The following is a 16994-nucleotide window of genomic DNA, read 5'->3' as shown; positions in this document are numbered from 1 at the left end:
TGTAAAGATGGCTAAATCAGTCGTGCAAGAGCAGCATTACAAATCTATGATGTGAAAAGTTAGTATTTGGGTTGGCAAATGTGCCTATCATTGCTCTCACTCTGAAGACTTTTCTCTTAGTCATGGAATTCAATAGTTTCAGACTGATTTCTGCACTGCAAGAAAAGCTATCATCAATCCTGCTGACATTTATGCTGTATGCTTTAGCTCACTTTTCCAATTTGTTATTGAAGATTTGAAGTAGGACAGAATCAAGGCTTCATTTCCTTAGACATTTTACTGCACAAGGACAGTAAGGACTGTTACACCAACACAAGAACTACCAAAAAGAACACAACTAGAAATATTAAACATGAGTGTTTCACAGTTGTAACAGTGATAAAGAAGCCTACTTGTTCCAGCTCGTGGGGAATGAGAGGCATCAGGGACAGGTGAATGAAGGGAAGGATTGGCTGGTGACATTCCAGGCATCCGTGCTGCTGGTGATGGACCAGAGACCTGGGGAGATCCCGGCCAGTTCCCTGCACGCTGACTGGGTGACATCATGGTGTAGGGTGAGCTTGGGTCTATGGTACCTACAGATGTTACAAGACCATTATTATTTCTTTAAAAAGTAAAAGGCTTTCTAATAGAAAAATCTAAAAGAGGCTTACCAAAATCTGTAAAGCATTCAAGTGCCTGCAAGCTTTCAGACTACTTTTTATAATCATACAAAACACACAAGTGGGGGCAGAGAGTAAAAGTCAAGACACAGATTTCAAGGGTTTCCAGGCTGTATTTTTTAAATAGTAGAATGCTAAGGAAAAATTGTCATGTTCAACAAGTAATAGGTTCTAAACCAAAAGGAGCTCTTGCCTACAGATTTGGACTTCTATTGCTCCTTAGCAAAGGAAGCCTCAACCAGACAGTTCCTTATTTATTCAGAATGTTACAGTTATTGCTGCAAAGGTATCTCTGCTCTACAGACTGATCAGAACCTTAAACCTACCCTGTAGTTCATCTCAACAGTCAAACTGATGTGTGGAAATTACCATCTGAACTGTTCATTTGTTGTGATCCTATAGAACAGTTTCCAATGCACTGTGATTACACAAAGAATTGTTTTGGCAGCTTTCCAAAAAAACCAACCAAATTAATAAAGGAAACAACCAAAAGGCAGGTTGCTCACAGATATGCCAAACCAGCCAGGCTTTGACAGCATTTTCAAATTGCAAGTATGTGAATTTCTAACCTGTTCCAGTTATTTTTCCAGGAAATGTAAGCAGTGAAAATCCACTAACTAATCTAACAAAAGAAAATGTTCATTAAAAGCTGCAGCCACTGTTCTGCTACAAGACCACATTGAATTTCCCTACATTAGTAAGCAGAAAGGAGTGACTGAGAGTCAATTTTTAACATGTTAGGAACACCTCAACATGCCATGCAGCTACTTTTGACTACTGTTAACAATTAACACTCACATATATGAAAACAGCTACTTGAGCCAATTACAAACCATGAATTTTTCTCCATTAACTTAGGTCTGCTCTGGAAGACTTAATTTTAAGAAGCAAATCAGCCCTCCCTGTCACTACATATAAACCTGCCAGTAAAGAACTCACCATGTGGGCTGGCAAAGTTAGCTGTTTGTCCCATTGTGATTCCAAGAGAGGAAGGTGAAGGAGTTGGACCAAAGGATGCTGGTGATGGTGCTCTTAAAGCCCCGCTAGGTGAGCTTGCAGCATGCAAATTTCCTGATCAAAGACATCACATCACTTGACATACACATATCCATCTTTCTGCTCTATTTTTTTTCTATCAACTGCTCCCTCCTTTTTAGGGAGACAGCAAACAAGATTCAAGAGAATTTCTTTTTGCACTCAATGACTTTATTTTATACATGCATGACTGTTATATTTTTCAGGTTGATTTACCACACAAAGGAAACTTCCCATGATATCTGGCTTGAAGAATGGCATTTCTCCCCTGCCCAGCCCTTCCTCAAATTTAAATATTTCAGCTGTTGTTCTACAACAGCTGGGAGCAGAAAGCAGAGCTCTAGTGATGAAAAGCAGATATTGAAAATTAACAGGTTTATGTCTCTGCAAGTTATAAACAGTAATGATGAAACACCCCAAATATTACACAGCTAAAGATGGTAGTTTTACTTAATGGGCTTTTTAGCTTCAAAATGTACTTTCAAAAACATGCATGGCCGGACCCTGCTTTTTTTCCCCACCATGTAAGGTTCATTCTCTTGGCTAATCTGGGGCTAAACACAGCTCAAATAATAGAAAAAACACACAAGCAAAAAGACCTATTTTTCTAGGACAGGACCAGCTCCCAGCCATCCTACCTGGTGACTGTGTGTGCATCATGGACGGGGAGGGTGTCACTGTGTTGTGGTAGGAGGTGGGTGGGGAGGTGAGAGGATATGCTCCAGAGGCTCCTGCCTGTTTTGCAAATGGCTGAAATTGTCAACACAGGACAATTAAAACTTTTGATCATTTTTTACCAAAACAAAAATTAAATATATGCAGGAGAATACTAATGAGGCCTTGGTCTTACAGGTTCATCCACACAGTTGTTTGATTTTCTAGACTATCTTGTTTAATGCTCACTGCTCTTTTCAGTTTCTTTTAAAGACATTAATACCTCTGTACCCCTCTCCTTTTATCTGTTACCCTGCAACAGCAAAGCCTCCTGACTCTCCCTCCCATCTTTTATCTTAAACAGTTGTTTTCCCTCCCTCAGTCCTTTGCTCCTAGGCAGCAAGTCTCATGTGACCCTCCAAAGCTGCTGTTCATATGCTATGGGCTGTTTACACTGGAATGAGAAATGCAAAATAAATTAATACATTTTGCCCGAAGGGGAATTCTACAGCAGAGTGGGTTTATAGTCTCCCTTTCCATTTTGTTACTGCTAATCCCTTTAGAACATGAAGTTCTTAGAAATCTACTATTGTGGAAGACAATAAACATTTATTTTGCCTGAAGGGTACCTGTTGTTGTGGCTGCTGTGGTGGCTGCTGGGGTTGGAGCTGTGATATCAAAGAATCCATCATGTCTCCTCCGATAGGAGAGGGTGGGTTATCATCTTCATTTACAGATCGTCTCCGTGCATCCTGGTTGCTGTCAACAAACATGTTCAGGAATGTCTGTGGAAAAAGCACTTTTGTTAGCAGTTTGCCCATTTAAATTTTACTATACAAATGAAGGCAGTATTTGCTAAGCTTTAAAACTGCCTTTATCAGCTACAACACACAGGAGACAGGCAAATCTCTGGAACTAAATACTAGTGGGCTTTTATTAATTACAGTGTAATTAGTCTGCAAATATATCAATTAATAAACAGACACCTGGCTCTATAACAAGAAATATTTCCAGTAAATTGAAATATCAACATTTTTATTCTCTCCTTAAAGATCAGGAAAAGTCTACACTTAGAAATACCTGTTCCAGAACAACTCCTGAGCACCAAGAACCTACAGGGCTGTTGTATCACACCTACAACTGCTCTGTTTAGTTAAGAACATCTAAGTCACCTGCTCCACAGCATTCTCTTGTACCCAGAGGAACCTGCCAACCTTTTTGAATTAATTCCTCCTCTACCTTCCCATTTCCATTCTCTTCTACTACTTTACACTGGTATCTACAATCTCCTTCTTTCCATTAGCTTTTCATTTGGCATTTTTTAAAGGGGCAGATGTTCAGGATCAGTTAAATGCAATATGAGAAAATCAATATTCAGTTGCAACTGTCAGAAAAAAAAAATGGCAAATTGACCTGTTCCTCAAAGGGTGCCATTTTACAGTATTTCAGAATACCTAGCACTGGTACAGGTATAATACCTGGTACAGGTATTCTGTCAGTGTGCAGAGATTCCTGTTAAGGAAGAGTGAACCAGCACTGCATTTAGAAGCAAAGCCACAGGCTCCTGCCACATGCTGATGGGAACCGTTTTAAAATAGAAGTTTCTGTCTAGAATCATCTGACATGGAGTATTGTCCCACCTGCAATTTATGAGCACTGTACTGCCACACAGAACAGTCTGTGAGGAGCAGTTGCTGCTAATCCTGGAGCACACACCTAGCCTAGACACAAGTTTCAACCAAAAGGATGCCTGAATACACAGATAAGAAGAAAAAAAGCCTAGCATTTGATGTTATTTTTTTAAAGGAAATTAACAGATCTACCAATAAATCAAAAACTTCCTTCTACGCTCAGAATTCTGGAAGTACCACACGTCTTCACAAAGAAAACCTTCACCAAGCTCTTCACCTCAGATTCACACTTCCAAGTGAGAAGCTCATTTATTTACAAGCTGCCAGAACACAGAGGGGAGTTCACCTTTAGCCCAGGGGCGGGGTAGAAGCCCTCGACGATTTTGCTGTTGTCGAAGAGGCTGTAGGCGCCGTCGCGGATGGCCACCACGCCGCGGCTGCGGCAGTAGATGTCGATGCAGTACATGTTCCTGAAGGCCAGCCTGATGTGCGTGGGGGACTGGGGCAGGATGGAGAAGCACTGGTAGGCAGTGTTGGTGCGCTGTGTCAGCCCCAGCATGGGCACGGTCGGGAGCTTGTTGATGGCGTTTAGCGGAGCCTGAGTGTCAAACAAAACCTGGGAGAGAGTGGAGAGTGAGAGGTCAGGTAGCTCATCCAAAAGGAAAGGTCAGGGAAAATGAGGCATAGCAGGGAAAATTGCTTTCTGGTAATGAGATTCATAAACAATCATAACACCCTTGAAGAGAACAGTTTAATCAGAACTCAGCTAGCGTATTGCAATTCTCTTGATACAAGATTTTAGAACATTACCTGTAACAACTGCACCACGTTTGGCGTCTTATTAAACATCTCCTGGAGCTGGTGCAGAATTGTGTTGTGACAGTTACTGCAACCTGAGTTTGGGCCAACTGTTCCCAGTGAAATATGGAACTTCTGCAGGATGGAGTTCCACTGAATGCTGATCTGCAATGTCACAAACATAAAATGGTCTTGGAAGCTAGAACAAGTAGTTAGTAATAATGAGGTTATAGTAAGAAATTATAGCAAGAAAGTTGGTCAGATTTAATTTTTCCCCCCATTTTCTATCAAACCTCAACAGATTCATAATTCACCTTCTTCAAAAGCTGCTGAGGCTGTGAAAAAAAAACAGCACTCTCAGGTTTAACACTCATTTAGCTGCCTGTATTGTTGGCAACTGCAGAACTGGGTGCTTATATCAGCAACTCAACCAAAAAACAAAAGAATATTTTCTGCCAAAGTGAGAGAGAGAAAATTAAACTTGAGAGATTTGTGGTGTGGAAAACTGCTTAGTGAGTTGCTGGAGGTGGACTGGTTTTCTTATGTTACATTACACAAAAATGAGTATTGGATAATATGTAAGGAAGTCAAATGCAATGTCCACACTGCTGCTCTGGCTACTTACATGCATATAACATACATATGTATGTATGTATACATATATATATATATATATACACACACTTCCCACGAAAATGCATATAAAAATACTCTTAAAAAATTCAGCTTAGCAAATGAACACACAAAGGTCCCAGGAAGCAAATTTCAAGTGTATCAAGCTACTTCACATCAGTTGCACACGAAACTATATTCTTAATCTGAAATAAACGTGCACTTACTTCCTCCTCTACCTTGCATTTAATGCAAAGATGTGAGCAAGTACTCAGTTATTTAAGTAATTAATAAGTTATAAATTCAGGTACTAGAGAGGAAGCTAGAGTTCTGAACAAGAGAACAGCACTACTACAAAATAATCAATGAACACCTCATTAAAAGCACAGCACTATATTTAAAACTTTGTTAGAGTCCTCTCTTTTAAGGCAGAATTTGGCATTCAGCTTACACATATCCATCCATAAATCCCAGTACAGCAGTGAGCAGTAACAACACTTACACAAAGTTTTTCAGAAAAAGGCTGCCACACCAGCTTTCATCAGTCAGAAGCACACAACTGTCCTTCCCACAATACAAAGCACCTAACAGAAATTCTCAAAAATACTGAACTTCTAGCAACCCACCAAATCAGCAATGCGGCACCCTCTGTCTTTTCTACGTTAATCTATATTCATTTCACTACAAAGAAAAATTGTGCAGCAAAATTCTGAGAAGTCTAAGCCTACCCATTCTATTTTCAACCATACATTTGAAGTCTATTTAGGAGTTACTCACTGAGCTCCCCTTGGTAGTTCCATAACAAAGGATAAGTTTTCGATAGTTGTAGATCCGAACTTCTGAGAAAACATTTAAGTGGTTGGGGATGTCTGTGAAGAGAGGAGGGAAGAGAGTTAGACTGAGAAAATCTCAGTCATCTGTGAGCCCACCACTTTGACAAAAAGGAGGTGATTTCTGCACCTGGTAAGGACCGTGCAAACTCCAGGACACACTCGTACAGCCGAGCAATACTGCTCCAGTCATTGAGGAACATCTCGACCACCTTGCGACCTCCAACTGGTTCAGACAACTGGTTTTCATACGTCAGGTAAACATGGCGGGTTGGTCCTGCAGTGTGAGGAGATGGGAAATACTGAGCAACCCAGTGGTTCCTGAGCTGTGGTTTATAGACTGTAAAGTGGCAAGTGACCAGGAAGCACATTGAAATAACAAAAATGCATCAACTCAGCAGTCAGAATTTTGATTAAGGTACACTGCGGTTTATTAGAAATCTTAGGAGCAGACAGCTGTCCAGTTACACCAAGACACTAAAACTACTGGACCAGACAACATAAACTACAAAGAAACAAAATTTACCAGTGTTCCTCAGTGAAACTTGCCTTGTTCCCTGGATGAAGTGCTGTTCAGAGGGCAGTTTGCAAACACCAGCTCGGCCACCCACGTGCGATTATTTCTACCTTGCAGTCGGAAAGTGCAATCAAGAAGAGATCGGTCCAGAGCCTTCTGCGTTTCCTCGTTTACACCTTTACAGGGAGGAATTCTATACATGACAAAAACAAAATCTCCATCAGACACAGTGCAGTTCCACAAGTAACAACACTACCTTCTAATATTTCCTGAAGGACTCCCAAGTCTGGACATGAAAGAATGAACAAATCAACAGCAGAGGCAGCTGAACTGCCCAGTGAGATAACCTGTTCCTCTTCAAGGACTGTAATAAGTGTGTCATAAAAACACTCTGAGCTAAGACCACTTTTTATATGGATTCAACATCTGCAAATTACAGACTTTTAAAGGATCTGCTGAATTATCTTATTTCCTGGTGAACTGAGCTCACCAATATAAAGCTCTTATACAGAGAAATAAGCCAAAAAAGATGAAAATAACGAAGTTCTGTGGCAATCTGAATTCATTTGCCTTGTAGAACAAGCTTGCTCTACATGCAATGAACACCCTGGCAGTTCCCTTAGTACTCACTAATTTATTCGTATCCCAATGTGTGAATTGAGCTCAGGGGACAGACTAAATAAAGCTTAAGTAAAAACATGCCAAACTCTTTTTCAAATTCCTTGAGGATCTAGCCAGAAATCTCATGTTCTACCCTTAACTTCAGTTCACAAGTTCTCTGCTCATATGCAAAGTTAAAAAGGTAGGGCCTGATGCACTTGGACACTGCTGCCTTTATGTCAGAAAAGGAATTATGAAGGTTTTACTCTAGGAGGTGTCTTTGGGGTTTGTGGTTTTCTGCTTTAAACTTTATTTGTTGCAGATCCAGTTAGTGGCTGGTTGTGGCTGGATTCCTCAGGGTTAACACAGAGGCAGATACTATTGGCCTGCCATTAAGAATTTCAATTTAACTATTTCAGTAGCCTACATGATACAGAAGAATAGTAATTTGCAGATGATGACAAACTGAAGGGAGCACTTAACATGCTGGAGGTCAGGGATGCCCTTCAGAGAGATCACAGATGGCTGGAGGAACAAGTTAACAGGAATCTTATGAAGTTCCATGAAAACAAATGCAAAGTCCTGCACTTGGGCCTAAATAACCTATTAAACTACTGTATGATTCTCAGATATTTCCTCTACAACCTCTTTACCAGGCAATTGTCTTTTCTGGGATTCCTGGCATTTTCCTCTGCAGTTTCACATAATTGTCAAATACCATATGGAGTATGTAGGCCTCTGATCTGATCTAAAATTGCATGAATCATGAATCGTCACCACTTCTTCCTTAGCACTGCCTGGATTTAAGGATGGAGGACTGTCAAACTGTTTTCAGAGCCCCTCAGTTTAGGCTAATGAAGTGAAAAAATTGTAGTTGGCTTAGTCTACTCTAATTTTCCTCTTTCTCTAGCACTGCTTCACATGCAAGTACCAGACACACAGTTTTAACACCCCTCCAAAAAAATAAAAGGAAAAAAAAGCCCAAACAAAAAATCCTGTCCCTGTCCTGATATTCTTACTGTTATCTCCAAACAAGCCTTTTTTTTTCTCTCAAGTGTATGTACAGTAATAAAAGGAAACACAGAGAATACCCTCTTACTTTAATAAACGTATTGCATGGCTGAAGCCATCTCCTTCTACTTGTACTCCCTGGTGAGGAATGTCCATATTGGATAACTAGGAGTGAACGAGAAAAATATTATTCCAAGCAAAAAGGCAAGCAAAAATCTTGCAACATTTTCAAGGACTTTTTTATTTCCCCCTGAGGGTGACAGATGTTTCACATCCTCAAGCACTGGAAAGCCAAAAAACAGACTGTGCAAATCTGGTATAAAGTTGTTTCCCAACCCTTACCACAAGTGCATCTTTCATCCTCATTTTCCCTTTTCCCTCAACTTTTCAAGCTTTTTGCAGTACTAAGACAAGCAGTTCTAACAAGTCAGACTAAAGCAACACAGTGCAGAAGACTGAGTCACCCGGGCTCAGCTGGCAGGGGAACTCCAGGGTGAGCACATGACCACAATAGTCACATCTAGACACCAGAATCAGGAGCAGGGGAGGGGAAGAAGGAAAAAAAAATTTAATACCTACCTCTATCCGAAGCCCTATAAAGGGCATATTTGTATCACACATGGCTACAATATGAGCTAGCACTTTATTGAAGGCACACATTTCTCCCGACCGTTTTGGTTTCTTGGGTTCTATGGAACATGGATCTCCAGATAACTAGAATTAAAATAAAGACCAATGTACTTTCATATTTGGAGTAAACACTTTGAAGAGATGTCACAGAATAACCTCATTCCTCTAAGCATTAAATGAATCATACCCTGAGCACAAGCTCCTGGAAGGATCCACTTCAGGACTGAAACAATTCAGTTAAAGCCTGTCCTTAAAACAGTACTTGTAGATCACTGAGCCATGTCAGCCTGGCCCCAAGAAATAACTCTTATCAGCCCCTGCAAGTCCTTCAAAATCCACACATGGCCCAAAGTGTATCACTGAGATAGCAGCACTCTACAATATATACACACTCCTCTGCACAGAGCTCTGCCTTGGCTCCAAGAGCAGCAGAGCAGGCCTGGCATGAACTGAAGGACAACTGTCAGAAAACACTTTCCCAGCATCTCCCTAGGGAAGCAGTCCAAAGTAAGATGTCAGTCATATAAACACTGGAAACATGGCTACTAAAGCTGGAATTGATGCTCAGAACCTGTGTTGAGCTTTCATGCTCTGTAACCACCCCAGTGGCTTTTGGAACACGTACCTTGCGCTTGACACCACTTTTCATTTGTTTGCCACTTTTTGTGTCCAGTACCAACTCTTCAATGTTTGGCTTGAACTGCTGTAGTAAAAGTGCAGTGACAGGGCTGTCATCTCCTTCAGCATAGCTCACAGACAGAAAATGGTACTTGTACTCTAGTTCTGTGGGGTTGCCAGGAACATCAAACATTTCTACAACCTGTATTTAAACAAAACAAATCAAGAAGATTCTCAAGCTAAGAGTAAGTCTAATTCAGCCCCTATAATTTCCTTTTCAAAGAACAGACATTAGTTTTTTCAATGTATTAATACTATGGCTAGGAAAGGTAACCAAGAAGAGAAGAAAGACCAAACCTTTCAGGAAACACAGAATGGGAAGGTTGCTGAGTAATAAATCTGTATTTGCCTTCTTCTGTGTGAGCCTGAGTGCTTAACAAACACACAGGAGAAGGGAGGGAGAGGAGGGAATTAAGCATTACATCAACCACTTGGTTGCTAATGTTAAGAGTTAACAGTACAACAGACTGCCTGGGATATCCATGACAGGGAGCAAAAGGCAGAAGCACTTTTCAGTTACTTACAATGTAGTACTGGGGAAGGCGAGTGAGTTTGATGAACAGTTTGTGTTTGGAAAGGTTTCCCACTGGGTGGCTGGCATAATTAGCTAGCTGAAGAGTTTCACTGCTCACTGTAGGCAGATGTTTTATAGACTGTTTGCAGCGCTGCTGTCCAAGCCAGAACCTTGCATGGAAATAAAGGTATTAGTACCCTGAGATGGTTTTATGATTCTAATACACTGCAGTGTATTAGAGCATTAGTGTCAAATTAGGAGTCAGTCATATTCTAAGCCAACATCTATCACTGCAGCACAAGTTAAATAAAGAAAAATCACACAGAAAATTTCATTACTTTATATTTTCTTATCACTATCTTTACATCTTGTCTTCAGCTTAACAGACAGCTGTTAGTTCAAGAAGAAAAGCCCTGAAATAATTTGCTGAATACATTTTCACATACTACAATATGAAATTACAAACATTATAAAACATAGAAGGAAAACATTAAAAAATGCAGATTGAAGTTATTTGACAATCTAGAATCTTCAATTACATTTTGGTATAGAAAGGAAAATCTTTGCTCCCATATGCTGCTAAGCAATACAGTAAAAGAAAGTCACTGAAGCTGGATGTCAGTCTGAGCTGTTATAAACAAACTCATTCACCTGAATAAGTTTGGAGATGAAGTCACCAAATTTATTCTCATGTTTGGAACTAAACTTTGTCCTACTCTAACAGATTTTGCCTATAGTGGAAAGGCCAGGGAGACCAGCTAGGCTTGAAAGAGGCTCAGAAATGCATGGCTTGGTATTCAGTAAACTTCCACTGACAACAGCAGTGGAAACTGGGGGTGCTCAGCACCTCTCCATCACAACACACCACATTTATTGTCACAGATACATGTCAGATACAGCTGTCCTAAAAGACATTCTGTGGACTGCTGAGCTTCCTCAGAAACTGCAGCACTACCCAAGCCATTATCTCAACTACATTATTTATAACAAAGGGAGGTTGATTAGTTTCTCCAGGGTGCCAGTGCTTCATGCATCATCAAGCTTCTTTTAGAAGCAGAATTCCTCAAATAGAGATTTCACCCTGCAATTAACTCAGAGCACTGGGAATTTCCAAAACGACAGAGCAGGTGGAACTCAGTTCTCATGCAGATGCAAACTGTGTTTGTATTATTTGCTACAACCTCTTATGGGAGCCAAATGTATCTTGTGCTTATATTTCATGGCTTTAAGGAAGGAAGATTAGAGACTTAAACCAGCAAGGGTTGAAGTGCAAGAAGACAAACAGGTATTATTTAAATCATCCTAGCCACTTCCTGGTTTTTCCTAGGTATTGTGAGATCGTTCTTGTTGAGAAACAAGCAGAGTTCAGCTGTAGAAAAAGAGTGGAATAAAGGACATAGAAGATGAACATGAACAGAAAAAGAGATTCTCAGGAAGCAAGTGGTCTGCTACTTCAAAGTGAAAAAACTTCAAGCAAAGTGTGCATATAGCAATGCATGAGGCTACCTGTAAGGGGGAAAATTAAAGCAGGGCCATTGAATCAATTCCAAATAAAACCAGACTTTCCTTCACTGCTTAGAAGAGATGACAAATACTCAAGGTTGCTTACAATAGTGAGAAAGTATAACCCCTAGTGTGGCACAACACAAAGCCATGCAAATGTCCTCATCCAGAATACAAACGTGGTGATTCATTCCATGCAAACAAAGTGAATTGTACAAGTCACTCACTTGAGCTGCTGAAGCCAAGGAATGATTCGCTTCATATCATCATTAACAGACTTCTCTATGTCATCAAGCGTCAGCTGATCTGCAAGAACATCAGGTGGGAGAATGGTCTTAGCATCAGTCCTTCAAACAAAACTTCAAACTTTCACTGAAAGTGTCTCATCTAACTGATCTCATAATCATATAACAGCCCAGGTTTGGGCTTCAAAGGGGACCTTCTGGTCCAAACCTTTGTGGGAAGGGGAACAGACATGAGATGATCTAATTGCACCTTGAACATCTCCCAGTGATATAGACTCCACCAAAACTCTCAGGGGGTTGTCTGATTTCTCTGTAAAGAATTGCTTTCTCATATTGAGATGAAACTTCTGGTGCAACTTGTAGTTGTTGTCCCTTGGGCCAACAGATGATCCAGAATGCTTATAAGACCACGGCAGGATATTATTAACCAAATAAACTAAAAGAACTTCCTTTCTTTTCTTAAGCAATGTGAAACCTGAAGCTAAGACTTGAACAGAAGTAACTCAAGGTGTATAAGGTCACATCATACAATTCTCACTCAGGTCCACATGCAATGACCCCATCCATTAACAGCACAAGCCAGGAATCATGAGTCATAAAGAATATGAACTGCATTGACCCCCAACAATAATTACTCTGTTGTCCTCTTAAAGTAATCTTAACTGAACTGTGACACTTAAGCACTAAGATCCTCTTTTCTATTCCTCAAATTCCAATACCTAGATTTTGACCCAAGTGTGAGGTTCATTTGCTCACAAAACTTTGCAGATCTGACAGAACTGCTCCCACAAAATTAGTGCAGGATTCTTGCAAGATATGAAATACCTCCTGGTTTTGTGCCTACTTACCAACACCATACAGCATCAGCTGGAACATTCCAGAGTGGAGATCAACAAATACATGCAGGCACTCTGATCTACCACATGGTTCCAAAATTGGAATTACAAGAGTTGGGAGAGCCGTCTCAATGAACGCTAAAAACAAAGGTGTTAATAATTTCACTCAAAATTCAAGCTTATATTAAAACTTAGCCAATTATAATCAAAAACCCTGTATGTTTTTAGAGAAACAAACTTTACTTGCACATTATTATAGTGTTGACATAGAGAGGAATCTGAGTATAAGAATTTCCCTATGAAAACAGTGACAAACCAATGAGGAAAGGCAGACCAAATTTGAAGATTACTAATCCTTGAATATCTTTTAACTCACTGCTTCACAATTATCAATCTAAATCCCAGAAGTTTCAACAGCAGTTTAAGGAAAGTCTCATCCAAAACTAGTTCAAAACAGCGAAAGATTTGCTTTCAATTCTGAACACAAATAACTTTTACAGAAGGCAAATTCTAACCCTTCAAGCCAGACTACAATATTCTACCAGCTTCATTTATTATACTGCATTTAGATGTATGGCTATTTTACAATTACCAATGCAGAATAATTCAAAGCTAAGTTTTGTTAATTTTGAACACATTTCCCTTGATTTTTTAAAATTTAAATTAATGAAAACAAGAAACATCAAGAGAAAAGGAAACCATCCCTAGACACAACTGGAAATGAACTAGAAAAACTTCATAAGAAAACACATACAATTGTCATTAACATTGTAGCTCTTAAGAATGGCTTTCAGCTCCTGGAGTTTTTGATGAGATCTTGCATGGACACTGTCTATTAGGAGTTTTTCTATTGACAGGTGGTCAATCTGTAAAAAAGAAAAATACTTGAGTAAGCTCGTATTTGATGTGTAGAGTTTCTGCTTTAGCACACAGGAACAAAGGTACTTAATGAAACAATCACTTCAGAAATAATTTGCTTAGTACTGTGGTAAGCCACATTAACTATTAACTCGAATATCTGGAGCACTATAAAATACAATAAGGTACCCTGCGGTTCTGTCTGTGCAGCAGGCAGTGGGAGGAGTTTTGAGCTAAGATTAGAAGAAGGTGTAAAAGACAGTTCACAAATTATGCTGTTGCCACTCCCTGTGCAGACCTACTTGTTCTGGTTCAAGGTTGGTCCACTTTCAGCTTAGCTTTTTTTCTCAGCCATTGGTAACTAGCTTAAGCTAAAGAAAAAAGACTCCAACCACAAAACACCCCAAAGCAACACTTCATTAGGCTATGGTTGCCTCTACACAAACACACATGCAGCTGTAACATGAAATCCAACAAGTTTAACAGGGTAACAGTGCAGTGACAGACACTGAGTATGTCCAATCCTACTGAACACAGAAGTATCTAGGGGCTTGCATCTACATTCTGTTGCACTGCCAGTGTTGACCACCACTGGCATGGCACCACTTATATTCACTGTAGCTTACTTGTACAATCTAAATTAAAGCATTTGCAATCACATTTGTTCACATTCCAGTCACATTATTCACATATTTTGCATAAGCAAAGCTCCAGATTACAGCAAAACCTTTTTTTTAGGTAACCTCACGTTGCTTTGAAAGTTGTTCAAGCTGAATTAAACTCAAATTTTATTCTAGCCTAGGAGATAAATGCAGAAGAGAATTATACTATATCTGGTGCAAGCTTTTCCATACCAGAATGACCTTCCCCTAAAGACAAGCTTTCCAAGCCAAGGCCTTAAAAATCATGTCTTTATCCACTACAGCATTCCACCTCAGCAGCTGCAATGGGTTAAATCTTCCCCACTAAGTGACTACATGTTCTACAGCTCCATCCAATTTTCAGTAGGTTAATGCAGAACCTGCCCAGATAAACATGTTTGTTTGTGCCACTGTTTTATACAGTATCTTAAACAAACAGAAACCCAGTGTGCCATCTACGTCATTACAGCTGAGATCATTACTCAAACACTTCAACAGCACTGTATTTACCACAGCTGATAATTTTTCTTAGCAAGTCCTCATAAAGGGGGACAACATTAACTTTGATACATCTCAAATTTACAGTGGCCTCGTATCTCAATTTACAGCCTGCAGACTTGATTCAGTGAGCTAAGATTGTGTCAGCTGCAGGGGATCTTCAGCAGATGCTGAAAATAAAGAGTATGTTCTTAGATTTACACATAAATACAGCACCTTCCCTAAATCAACTCTATATTTAGTAGCTAAATTAGTAAATGTAGTATATATTTACTATACTAACAGTAGAATTCCTACTCTAGAAGGAGAGTAGAAGGCTACCATGCTTCACTAGGTTTCCCACATTCCTCTGTAGCTGAAACCTTGGTAGTTCTTGACATTCCCCATACAGACTTGTCTGTCAGCACTGGTAACATGATGGGCCAAGAGGCTGAAACACAAAGTATGTACAGGAGGGGGAGGATACCATCAGCAGGTAGAGACAGATGAAAGATCTGAGCTGGGGAGCTCTTCCCTGTGGAAAAACTGTACTGGAAGTGTGAAGACTACATCATCCACTCCAGTTTACTAACTCTCCTAAACCCAAACACTGAAAGAAATAATGACAGACAGACATCCTGATATATCTCAGCCACATTTGCTGAGGGACTTACAGAGGATTTATTATAATACCCAGAATGCAGTTTTTCTTAACTATCTTTAACCGACATCTAGAATTATCCCCAGTGAAGCATGATGCAAGTAGGAAGTTGACTGCAGTTACTCATTTTGGATCATTGCAACAATCCCACCTTTAAAATACAGGAATTTGAACATTCAGATAAGCCACATGATATAATCTGGGTAGTGATAATGTAAAACTAAGTTTCACCAAACACTTGTAACAAAAAACCACATGAGCTCTTCAGCACAAGATTTCCAAATCATAATGTAAGATTTTCTAAAGTGAATAGCACTGCTAGGTAGCCAACTCCAGTGATAAGGGGAAGCTGATTTTCAGAGGAGCTCCAAGACAGGAAAGGGAAGAACTGTGTCTCCATAAAGCATTTCAAGCCAAACCCTAATAACAACTGATATGTTGCTGCTGTTTCCCCCCAGCCTCAGCATTCCCTCTCACAAGTGGTACAATGCACTGTGAAGTAGGTGCAATTTTAAGATTAAGTCAAGGCCAATAATTTGTAACAATTTGAGGTCCTCACACAAACATTACACAACCTACAGTAACTGCTTACTAGAAATCTTAGAAACAGCTCCTTAAATGGAATCAAAGTTGAACAAACTGACAGTGTAAAGCACTTGAGTTTTTGATTCACAATATTAGATGCCTCCTGGAAAGCAAACCTTTACCTTCATAGCTCTTTCCATCAGTTTGGAATCACAGGCTGGCAGTGGAGGCTCATGGGATATTTGTAAGGGTTTTGAGACATCAGTTTCATCAATTTTTATAGTGACCTTATGGACAGAGGCAGTCCCTGTTTTCCTGCCAAGTACCTGTTGACTTAAAATAAATAGAATAATTAAACCATGCAACTGGAAGTACAGAAAATATATTTTTCAGTAGCTAAACCTTCTGTGTGCTTTGGTTAAAAACAACATTATGCCAGCTGAACTGAAAAAGGCATTTGTTTCAGATGACATTTTAAAGCAGAACTGTTGGTAAACTGTAACTACATGAAGAATTTTAGAAACTGCAAATGACTGCAAAATTAACACAATCAGAAATGTACTCAGATTGCTTTTTAAAATTTTATCTACTGCAAGTCAAGCAGTAGAAGTCTGACAGAGATCTAATAAATTTTTAGATATCTGTGTAAATACCAACTCATTTATAACTGCATCCACTGCTCTTCTGTACATTAATTTCCAAATCATGTAACACAGGTAAGTACTTCATTACAAGAATTTAGGAGTCTCACATCAAAAAGAAAGTACAATTCTGAAAATTATGGCTCAAGCTTGGTAAATACAATCCCTCCTGTTATTTCATTTATTGTTTGTTAACAGTCCTTTTGAAATGAACTTACTTCCAAACAGAGAGTGAGAGACATTTCCCTGCATGGTACCGCTCCACTTGCACAAGGTCACCCCAGCGCTCTCGGATCAGCATTAGTGTTTGGGAATGCAGGACTTCCAGCTGAAGAGCCAGGCAGAAGGAGTCTAATGCATGGAGCTAAGGAAATATAAAATGTCCAGGAAGCCTGTGTACTACACAAATCTGTTTCTCTATACTGCATTAACCCT

At 39.7% G+C, this 16994-nt stretch overlaps 1 protein-coding gene across 2 annotated transcripts in view; it reads right to left on the bottom strand.

Annotated features, from left to right (window-relative positions):
- The window catches only part of MED14 (mediator complex subunit 14), a 34372-nt gene that overhangs the window by 7103 nt on the left and 10275 nt on the right, over nucleotides 1-16994 (bottom strand). Inside the window, exons 8-25 of one of the 2 annotated variants that reach the window (XM_030951985.1) lie at nucleotides 16778-16910; nucleotides 16101-16251; nucleotides 13511-13622; nucleotides 12769-12894; nucleotides 11903-11981; nucleotides 10183-10342; nucleotides 9606-9800; nucleotides 8930-9064; nucleotides 8439-8515; nucleotides 6772-6932; nucleotides 6353-6499; nucleotides 6170-6261; nucleotides 4793-4945; nucleotides 4329-4598; nucleotides 2981-3136; nucleotides 2336-2447; nucleotides 1602-1733; nucleotides 393-575 (exon numbers count right to left, since the gene is read on the bottom strand). In XM_030951985.1, coding sequence (XP_030807845.1) covers nucleotides 393-575; nucleotides 1602-1733; nucleotides 2336-2447; nucleotides 2981-3136; nucleotides 4329-4598; nucleotides 4793-4945; nucleotides 6170-6261; nucleotides 6353-6499; nucleotides 6772-6932; nucleotides 8439-8515; nucleotides 8930-9064; nucleotides 9606-9800; nucleotides 10183-10342; nucleotides 11903-11981; nucleotides 12769-12894; nucleotides 13511-13622; nucleotides 16101-16251; nucleotides 16778-16910 — 2574 coding nt within the window. The remainder of the gene's footprint in view (nucleotides 1-392; nucleotides 576-1601; nucleotides 1734-2335; nucleotides 2448-2980; nucleotides 3137-4328; nucleotides 4599-4792; nucleotides 4946-6169; nucleotides 6262-6352; nucleotides 6500-6771; nucleotides 6933-8438; nucleotides 8516-8929; nucleotides 9065-9605; nucleotides 9801-10182; nucleotides 10343-11902; nucleotides 11982-12768; nucleotides 12895-13510; nucleotides 13623-16100; nucleotides 16252-16777; nucleotides 16911-16994) is intronic. The other variant, XM_030951992.1, reaches the window with a different exon arrangement.

The sequence above is a fragment of the Camarhynchus parvulus genome, chromosome 1 (assembly GCF_901933205.1).
Source record: "Camarhynchus parvulus chromosome 1, STF_HiC, whole genome shotgun sequence".
NCBI classification, from domain to species: Eukaryota; Metazoa; Chordata; class Aves; order Passeriformes; family Thraupidae; genus Camarhynchus; species Camarhynchus parvulus.
The sequence above is the reverse complement of the archived record's forward strand: the minus strand, read 5'-3'. Positions and strand labels throughout refer to the sequence as shown.